This window comes from Pelodiscus sinensis, chromosome 2 (genome assembly GCF_052426305.1).
Source record: "Pelodiscus sinensis isolate ZL-2025 chromosome 2, ASM5242630v1, whole genome shotgun sequence".
Classification (NCBI taxonomy): Eukaryota; Metazoa; Chordata; order Testudines; family Trionychidae; genus Pelodiscus; species Pelodiscus sinensis.
In genome coordinates, this window is record NC_143053.1 from 56,634,467 (window position 1) to 56,645,112 (window position 10,646).

Sequence of the window (10,646 nt, forward strand, 5' to 3'; positions counted from 1 at the left end):
CTGCCCCGTTACCACATCCCTATTACCACTGCCGGTCTTGTGAACCTGGCCCTGCTACCACCAGCCTTGCCTTTTGCGAGCTCTCAGCTGATGGCCTCCTGCCCTAGGGCTCTCTTGTTTAACAACATCCACAGTTCTGCTGGACCACAGATATTACCAGATGACAGAGTCCTGGTTTAGGGTGGTGCAACCTGTATTTGAAATAGGAAAAACAGAGTTACCTAGATAGTTGTACATTGACATTGATCTTAGGTGAAATAATGGAAAGGCTGACACTTGATTCGATTAGTTAAGAATTGAAGAGTGGTAACATGTTTAATACTAGTTAACAGAATTGTATGGAAAATACCATAGGCCTTATTAAATGAACTTGGGACCATTTTTGCATGAAATTACAAATTTGGTTGATAAAGGGGTATGTGTTGACATAATAGGCTTTTGCACAGAGGTATTTCCCAGTGCAGCAGAGAAACTCTCAAATTCCATTGCCAGAAGTACTTTTACTCCTAGCAGAGGTGGGAGACCAATTTGTCCCTATGTGCATACAGTAAATAAAGATCAAGTTAGAAGTACATCATTGGTATGGTCTTTAGGACACTAGTTTTTCCAAGGCTGAACCATCACTGGAGCTACAGCAGTTTACACCAGGGGAAGATTTGGTTCACTCTATTTTGTACTTGTAAATTTTACAGATCTGTGTGCAAATTTTAAATAGACCACAACCAATATTGATTTCATTTTTTTTTCAGCACCATTACAAGACTCCCCTCCTTTCTGTAATGCAGACATTTGCTATGATGCTGGGAGATATTAATTATCATGAGGCTTTTCTTGATCCGCTTCTAAGTAATAATTTGCCCTATCCCTTCCTGAGTTATGCAGTTCTCATTATCTTCACCCTGCTTATTCCAATTCTTCTTATGAACTTGTTGGTAAGTATTTCATAGAATAAAATACGGAGATTTGGGAACATAGCTGTTTATACAATACACATAATTTATTGGATAGGATAATTTGTGTATGTGTGCACTGATTTACAGCAAATACCGTTCGTTAGTTAGCGACATGACTTCTTAAAATAAGACATCAAGGCTATGTCTAGACTATATCCCTCTTTCGAAAGAGGGATGTAAATTAAACATATTAAAATTGCAAATGAAGCTGGGATTTGAATTTTCCGCGCTTTATTTTCATAACCACGTCATGGCTTTCTTTTGAAAAACACTGTTTCAAAAGTGAAACCACGGAAATAAAGCCTTTTTTGAAGGATCCTGTACTCCGGGATTTTTTTAAGAAGCAGTACACCAAACAGGGGGTCAGAGAAGGAAGCAGGGCCCTGGGTGGGGGTGTCGGGCTTTGGCTTCAGACCTGGGCCCCAACAAGTCTACAATAACCCATGGAACCCTATTAAAACAGGGTTGCGACCCACTTTGGGTTGCGATCCACTTTGGGTTGCGACCCACTGTTGAGAACTGCTGATCTAGCACTTACTATAGTAATTTACAGCTTCATTTTCTTAAAGCTATATTAAAACGAATTGTTTAAGCAAATCACAGTAGGTTGTATTAAATAAATGAACCACTTATCCCATTGGAAACATTGTTGAACACTAAATGATAGTACTGGTGTAAATAAAAAAGATCAGAAAACTGGAACGGTAGCAAAGTGAGAGAGAAAATACTGAATACATCTTCGTTGCCTTCTCTATTAAACAGCTTCTTTGATAGGAAATGAATTCTATCTGGACATTGTCGAACCAAATGATACCAACATTTTTATTATACAGGATGTTGGCCTGATCCTGCTTCAGTTGATCGCAGTAGTAAATTTATACTTCTATAGCAGCAATAAAAGGACTTTAAAGAAAGTTTCTGAAAAGTTTTTAGTAGTAATAAAGAGCATCAGTGACATCCAAATAAGATTTGCTAAGAAAATGAAAATAGTATTAAATAAACATTAACTTTTTTGATTATGGATTTCAAATGTGAACAAAACTTCTATGTTTAGTGGTTAAGTGTTGTGCTGATCCAATATGATTTAGCCAAAGGATTATCAGCTCTTTATACAAGTGAATTATATAATTTAAACCACCCAGTGTGAAAAATCATGTAATTAAAATATGTCTTTGATTCCATTTTGTACTTTTAGATTGGTTTGGCTGTTGGAGACATTGCTGAGGTGCAGAAATATGCTGCACTGAAAAGGATTGCAATGCAGGTTTGTAGTATACGTTCAGTGTGTGGGGAGTAAGTAGCAGATATAATTGCTTAAATATCACCTTGAAATAACTGGTTTATTTAGCATTAGTATTCTTGGTCTGTAGTGAGGTTTTTAGTATTATTTTCATCACTATGGTAAAACTATATTCAAATATCTCTATAAACTAGGTAAGTTGACAAATGCATTCCATCTTAAATCCCAGCTTTGGTCATTTGAATTACTATAAAAAATCCTTATAGGATGAAATTTTTCATAGTTTAAGCTAATGAATGGATAAAAAATCAAAAGTCAATTTAGACTATTTTAAGTTATGTGCACACAAAAGCCAAAAGCAGTAAATGTCATTTGGGGGACTTATTGCTTTCCCTCTGAAAGGAGAATCTGATTAACCTAGAAATGATAAAGATCCATGAAAATGTAAAAGACACCAGATCCATTGCAACATGTTTGGGGCTCACTTGATTGGTCAGAGGCCAGTATTGAGACATATTATGTGGTTCATTGATTCCGACCCTGCTTACTATAACTATTGACAATAATAACTAAGGAACTTATTTCAAAGTTACACAGGAACCGAAAGATGCAGATGATGGAGTTTTCAAAAATTCAGGAGCATTTAACTCTCATTTATGCATTTATGGAAAGCTCAGTAAGGGAGCTATCTGCATCTTTAGTTGCCTAAAATCCTTTCAAAATCTAGCCCTTAGGACAGGGATTGGAAACTTTTGGCACATGACCCATCAGGGTAATCTGCTGGCAGGCCATAAGACAGTTTGTTTACATTGACCATCCGCAGGCACTTCCCCCTGCTGCTCCCAGGGACTGCAGTTCACCATTTCCGGCCAATGGGAGCTGAGGGAAGTGCCTGCAGAGAACCAGCATAACCAAAATGTCTCTCAGCCTGATGGGCCATGCACCTTAGGGCTAGTTACTGCAGGTAAGGCAGCTTAGGGGCATGACTTGTAACGTTTTCACTTAAGAAATCTGCAGGTCTGCTAGCTGGAGCTCTTTGCACATGTTTATTTTGAACTCTCCTGCCCACCTACTTGTAGGTTGTATGAGCATTAGACTTCCACAAGTAGAAACCATGCAGAATATGCAATTGTCTAAGAAGAAATAAAGATTACTTATCATAAAGTGTAGTTCTTAGATGTTATTGTTTCTGTATCCTCACACTACCTTGGAGTTCTGCTTCTCTAGGGCTCTAAAGTTGGGTGAAAGGAACCAAGGTGATCGGGAGCATGCAGCTATTTTGTAGTATCAGTTTTGAACATTCGGAAACTCAAGTGTCAAAGGGGGATGCATATGTGGCCCTGGTTGGCACTGCTCTCTAAAAAGTTCCCAGAGCTTCACTGTGCTGCAGCATATATCCCAGAAGTGTGCAGAAGCAATATACTCAAAAGAACTATACTTATTTTTGAGGAGCCTTTTGCTTTTGATGCTCACATAATTCATAATTAGATGAACTGAGTATGATCAAACTTATTTTAAAATTTTGCTGCTAGCTTATGGTGTAAGAAATATCACTCCCAAAAGAATTTCTTTTGCTAGAGATACTAAAGATTGAAAGCAGGGGTTTGGGTGGATGCAGTTCTTGAAGAAGGTTATTTTAAACCAATCCACTAGTCCATTGGTTTGCGTATGGTTTAATGACAGTCTCAAAGAGTTACCTCTCAGCAGGTCACACAAGTCCTTGGTTAATTGTGAGGTGAAGTTTATTTCTTAGTCTGTTATTATTTCTTTGGGGCCACCCCCTCCCACTCAGACAAATACTCTTGAGTTCACTGAAGACAATAACTGCTATTGCTGACTAGATGGAATGGGTTACAAATAAACAACAGTAAAAACAATATGGTTTCTGACGGCTAAGAGCTAACTTAACAAACTATAGACTCTGCTCAAGATAGTCTTCTCTTCACTCACTCTTTGTCCAGCATGGCTGACCAGACCCTTTGGCCAGGGCCTATCACATGGAAAACAAAGAGCATGGTTCCTTTATCTGCTCAGGTATGGGATAAAGATGGAGTCCTTTATATTCTCAAAGGGATGTCTCTGTCCTGAAGTCAAATGCCTCCTGAAGACCCAGGCTTCTGTGTCTCTCTGGGGGGCAGGAAACATTTTAATTCTGTCTCTCCTCGGTTCACTCTCAGGAGAACCCCCGCTAGTTTAGCTTGTTGGCTTTGATTATTGCTAGTACAGGCAGTCCCCGGGTTACGTACAAGATAGGGACTGTAGGTTTGTTCTTAAGTTGAATTTGTATGTAAGTCGGAACTGGTACATATTGTAGGGGAAACTCTAGCCAAATATTTTTTTTAGTTTTGGATAGCATAGGGAAAGGTTAACTCCCCTCTAATGTTTGTTTTGCTGTCTGTTCCCCTGTTCAGAAGATTTCACATCTATTTCTGTCCCTGTGACAAACTCAGGACTAAAGGAGTAACTCATCAAATACCAAACAGCTCTGCACCATGCTTTGAGCTAATAGCTTTATTTCCACACACCACCCAGGGTTCTAGGAGGAGGGTCCTTTTTTTGCTAACACAATGAGGCCAGCACTTTGTTTGTTTTGGTGGAGTCTTTGTTTGCCCAGGGAGCCCAGCAGGTATAGGGGGAGGAGGGGCGGAGAGGCTGCTTTTGTCTGCTGTTCGGCAGCCTGTTGCTGGCAGGGAGGGAGGGGGGAGGCGTGCAGGATGCGAGGCCGCGGGGGAAGGGCAGCGGGCGTGGGGAGGCACTTTTCCTCTGCCCGGCAGCTCTGCGGGATCCCTGTCCCTGTGGCCAGCTGCTGCAGGCAGAGGCTAGTTGGAGCCGGCCGAAGAGGAGGAGGAGGTGGATTCTAGGACCCAGGTGAGCGAGCCCCAGGGACGCTGCTGCGCTCCGGGAGCCCGGCATGTATAGAGGGGAGGAGGGGCAGAGAGGCTGCTTTTGTCTGTTCGGCAGCCTGTTGCTCAGGGGAGGGGGCAGCCTGTTGCTGGCAGGGGGGGGTGGGGGGCAGCGGGCGTGGGGAGGCACTTTTCCTCTGCCCGGCAGCTCTGCGGGACCCCAGTCGGAGCCGGCCCGAGGAGAAGGAGGATCCTAGGACCCAGGTGAGCGAGCCCCGGGAATGCTGCTGCGCATGTGCGGGAGTTGCCTCACCCCGTTCGTATCTAGGGATCCGACGTAAGTCGGATCCATGTAAGTCGGGGACTGCCTGTACAGTAAACTTCCGATAATCCGGCACCTTTAGGACCCAGGGGGTGCCGGATTATCAGATATGCCAGACTATCAGAAGGGGGGTCTATGAGGGGTCTGGAGTGGGGTGGGAGGGGATGCCACCCCAGACCCCTCATAGCCCCCCCTTACGATAGTCCGGCTCTGCCCCAGGCGTCCCTGATTCAGCCGCTGTTGGTCAGTTTCAGCAGCAGCTGAATCGGGGATGGCTGCAATAGAGCAGCTGGGGTGCTGCCTGGTTGGTCCCGCAGCGCTGAGGGGCGGCGCTACGGCACCAACCCAGCAGCACCCCAGCTGCTCTTGGGGACGCCTGGGGCAGAGCAGCTGGAGTGCTGCCGGGTTGGTCCCGCAGCGCCGTCCTTTGGTGCTGCGGGACCAACATGGCAGCACTCCAGCTGCTCTGCCCCAGGCGTCCCCAAGAGCAGCTGGGGTGCTGCCGCGTTGGTCCCGCAGCCCCGAGGGGCAGCTCTACGAGACCAACCCAGCAGCACCCCAGCTGCTCTGCTCCCGGCTTCCCCGATTCAGCTGCTGGTCAGTTTCAACATCAGCTGAATTGGGGAAGCCTGTCCGGCTGCCCCAGCACTTCCGGGTTCCTGATGGTGCCGGACCATCAGGAGTCCCAGAGCATTGGATGCCAGACTAATGGAGTTTTACGGTATGTAAATTAAGATAAACCCACATTCATTTGTTTATTACCTTTATCTAGATGTAGCAGCCTGGTCTTAAATATGTTTTGGTGACATCACAGATACTTCATAATGTCACATAACATTGCCATATGTATTTCACAGTGATATTATTCACCTGTGTTATTTGTTTTCAAATGATACTTCACAAGCCAAATATTAAAGTCATGCATAACATGTGAATATAGGTATGCTTAGGAGTGCTTTGGAGAGCTTCCTACCTCACTGGGTCACTCCTACCGTCTCCAACAAAATCTCCAAGTTCAATATAAGATAACCCTCCCCCCCCAAAAAAAGACAACTAAATCTTCAGCCCCAACTGGTCTCACAGTGAGATTTCTCCAGCACTCTTGTTCAATAGCTCTCTCCAAGTTCTTCCCCTCTGAGCTGGAGCATACTCCGTAGGCCTGAAGGGGCAAGCCACTTGGCTACAGTTTTATCCCAATAACTCCTTCGGGCACAGGAGTTTGTATATCCCATCACAGAGGGAATCATTACTCAGCAGCAGTGGTGTAAAAGGGTCAAGAGAGCCCTGAATCAAACCGGGGTGAATTCCTCCTGGTTTTGCACAAGGCAGCTTGGGCTCCCTTACAGGGGCCCTGTCACAGACTCATACGTGTCAGCGCATCATAATACCTACTTCAACTACTGAATGATCTCAATTCTACCAGAGTGACAAATACCCAACCACAAACCAATTGCAGAATCTCTTCTAATACCCTACCATTCCCAGTCTTGCAAACCCAGCTTCTTCAAGTGATGGAAATCATCTCTCATCTAACCTTGAGACAACTGCATAATCCTTCCTGACTCCCACTGAAACCCTCAATACTAGTCTCTCTATCTTAGCTACTTACATAATCCTCATTACTAGAGTCTTTGAGAGCCTATAATTATTGTATTTACCCTTACAGTACCACTGCAAAGCAGGGGATTGCTATTATTCCTATTCTGCAAATGGAGAACTGAGGCACAGACAGTAAGTGATTGGCCAAGGTCACACACTGTCTGTGGCAGAGCACGAGATCCAGGTTTCTGAAATCTTTAACTACAGCCTAAGGCACAAAGTCATCCATCCTCTCCTGGAGCTTTGGAACCGAGCTTTGCAAACCATCCAGATGTTTCCCTGCCCACCCTGCATCCACTAAAGAAGTGTCTTCAGTGACTTTTTACATTCATTCTCTATGAATAGTTTACACTTACATTATTTTGCAACACATGGCTTTTCCTCTTTTTGGCTATAACAAACCAGCCTTATATATTCTGCATTGGATGAAGGTTTACATTTCAAAACAATGAAGCAAAAGTTTATTTTTAATCTATTACTACATTGAATAAAATATTGGTGAGATGAAGGGCATTTACATAATTCAAATCATGTATATTGATATAAAGAGAACAATGCTATGCTATTGTAATTACTAATCTAAATGCAAAAATATGTTTAGGTCAATCTTCACACGAATTTAGAAAAGAAGCTGCCGTACTGGTTCCTAAGTCGGGTGGACCAGGAATCAATCACCGTGTATCCTAATAGGCCAAGATACTGTGGATTCATGGTAAGTTGATGTATTTTAGAAGAAAATGCTGACGCACACTTGGGGCTCTGTTTTTCACAGACTGAAGGGAATAGAACGGTTGCTATTAACTTTGCTGGGTGCAGGATTTGGATCAGAAGATAAAATTTTGCCCTCATTAAAGTTAATGGCAAAATCTTCCATTGACATCACTGAGAGCAGGATTAGACCTCAAACTATGCACAACAACAAAAATCAAGTTGTGATTAAGCAAGGAAGTGTAACTCTGTGGGAAGCTTGGCAGGGGAAAGCAAAGAAATATGAGATAAAATAATATAGTACAAACAAGGGAACAGTTCAATGACCTGCAGACTTTGGGGGGACATGTTCTTTTGCTGGCAAAGTGAATTTGGCTGTTTTCAGGCCAAATACATTTTCTAAGCCAAAGTTATAAGGGAGCTAAAATATAGCTTCATAATAGAAGCTGCAGCTTTCACTCTGGGGAGGACAGCTTTCTGCCTCTCTTTAATCTATGTAAGAGCATGCCTACACTACAGAGGATGATTGAAGTTGCCTCTGTTGATCTTCCAGGGTTCAAATTAGCAGTCTAGTTAAGACAGCTAATTTGGAGTGAAAGGGCATACTCCAGTCGATGCCAGTAACCCGGCTTTCACGAGGAGTAAGGGAAGTCAAAGGGAGAGTGTTCTTCCTTCGACTTCCTGCAGTATAGAGAGTGCCAAAAGCCAAGTTACGCTTCTTCGACTTCAGCTACATAATTAACATAGCTGAAGTTGCGTAGCTTAATTCAACTTTGTCCTGTAGTGTATACATTCCCTAAGGGTTTTGCACCTCACTGTAATATCTGATAGTTCTTTCTTCTTTAGAGTGTGTTTAACTATTGCTTTGGTTATGAAGACTCTGTCACAGATGCTCAGAGTGCTGACACAACTTTAGAACTGGAAATCTTGAAGCAGAAATACAGGTATTGATTTTTTTTTTGCACTAAAAATTAGAATCAGCATTGTGAATGTTTTCAATTAAGTCAGTGTCTTAGCACTTAGATTTAATTTTACAGGGCAGGGACTTGAAAACAGCTCTTCCATTTTCTGTGCCAGTGATGCTCAGATCTCAGTGGTTCAGGAGCCAAATAAGCAATCGACATTAACCAAGAGAACCACAGTCATGTGAATGTATTGCTTCATCTACTATGTATTTCGTCAATAATTTTGCTGTGAGAAGTAATATATGTGTATAAATAACATTCTCACAGGAAAACGACTGACTCTTTTCAGTATTTTACAATGGTTAATAACAGTAAAAGCACCCTGACTGGTTAATAATTTACATTGGTTAATTAAACTATATATTTTTCTTTAATATGTGCTGCAAAGAGGCACATGAGACACATTAAAGAGCCACTTACAGTTTCCAAGTCTCAGTCTGAAAATCACTGTTCTATCACTGGATCACCAATGAATTTTTCTAGACACTCATTCAGTAGCTCATGGAGGACAGTTAATATCTTATTTTTTCTTGGAAGAGAAGTAAACTTGATGTTCTAGTAAGTCTTTTGTGTCTAGAAAGTTTATAATTTTATGAAACTTGGTGTAAAACTAAATTATAAAATTTACTCTGTATACACTTCTCTATTTTAGGCTTAAGGATATGTCAACACTCTTGGAAAAACAGCATGAGCTCATTAAACTGATCATACAGAAAATGGAGATAGTATCAGAAGCTGGGGATGAAGACAGTAATGATTTATTTCAGCATAAGTTTAGGAAACAGCAGTTAGAACACATGAACAGTAAATGGGATACTGTGTTAAAAGCTGTAAAATCAAAATGTCCTTAGATGTAGCACAGCTTAAAACAACTCTTTCTGAATGTGACTATCACATCATTTATTATTACCTATAAAATTGCTTCACTTTAGGATTTCCTATCTTTAATGCCCATGTGTAATGTTAATGGGACTCACATCATGTACGTAAGTATAGAACAGGTTCCCAATTAGAGTTTCCAGAGATACAATAAATCTCTTAACTCTCTATTTACTGACCTGTTTTGCTATTATGAACATCTTTTTGAAGCATTCAAAGCATACTAATTCCTATAATCATCTGACTTTTTAGGTAAGATGAGGAAAGGAGTCACTTTATGTAAAAAATAATTTAATGTAAAACAAGAAGTTGAGCCAGGCTGATTTAATTGGGAGTTTTGACTGAGTAAGGACTGCAGGATCAGGCCCTGAAAGGTACCAAGTAAATGTAAGATTGTGAATCTGTTGTGCAACTGAAGGGCCAGATTTTGTCATGAGATATGTATTCAGGGATGTACTTATAGCAGAGTGCTACATTTAGCTCTGTGAATCGCTTTGAACTACTGTCCCTTATATATAGTATATTGAAAGTTTGTCTATCCTGAAATTGGCCTGCTGCTTTCCAGTGCAGGTATACCAACACGCTACTGCTGCTCCAGGTAGTGTGTTAGAAATGGCAGTGTGTCTGTGGCTGTAAGAGGAGTGGTTCAGGCTAGCCAACTGAGTCCAAACCTGCCCATCTCACTGGGTACCTAGCCCAAGCCTAGCAAAGCTAGCCTATATGTGTTTACCTGGGTTGGGAAGCAGTCTCGGCTGCATCTTAGATATACCTAACACTCTTATTAGCTTAATCTGCACTTTGGGTCCTGTTATTTATTTACAGAATATAACATGTATTATGTGGAATACAGTAGTATACCTGTATGTATGCATAAACATTAATTAAACTGAACTGTTGAAATGCTGTGGTGTATTTTCAATATCACAAATAGAGATAATAAATTAATTGTCTGGATTTGGTTGTTGCTCTCAGGGCTCTGCCTTTGTGTTCAGACATATTTTAGGTTTGCACGATTTTACTCATTCTCTAAAGAATACCTTCTTATTTAGGTAATGGTGAACTAAGTACTGGGAATGATGCTATACAATGTAGAACCTCACTAATCCACACAAAAGGCAGGGAGCATCCATGCAAATT

General features: G+C 41.7%; 1 protein-coding gene across 1 annotated transcript in view; it reads left to right on the forward strand.

Annotated features, from left to right (window-relative positions):
- The window catches only part of TRPA1 (transient receptor potential cation channel subfamily A member 1), a 74,145-nt gene extending 63,737 nt beyond the window's left edge, over nt 1-10,408 (forward strand). The window contains exons 23-27 of the mRNA XM_075920527.2: nt 750-932; nt 2,149-2,217; nt 7,559-7,669; nt 8,512-8,609; nt 9,283-10,408. Coding sequence (XP_075776642.2) covers nt 750-932; nt 2,149-2,217; nt 7,559-7,669; nt 8,512-8,609; nt 9,283-9,481 — 660 coding nt within the window. The 3' untranslated portion in view covers nt 9,482-10,408. The remainder of the gene's footprint in view (nt 1-749; nt 933-2,148; nt 2,218-7,558; nt 7,670-8,511; nt 8,610-9,282) is intronic.
- Nucleotides 10,409-10,646: the final 238 nt, after the last annotated feature.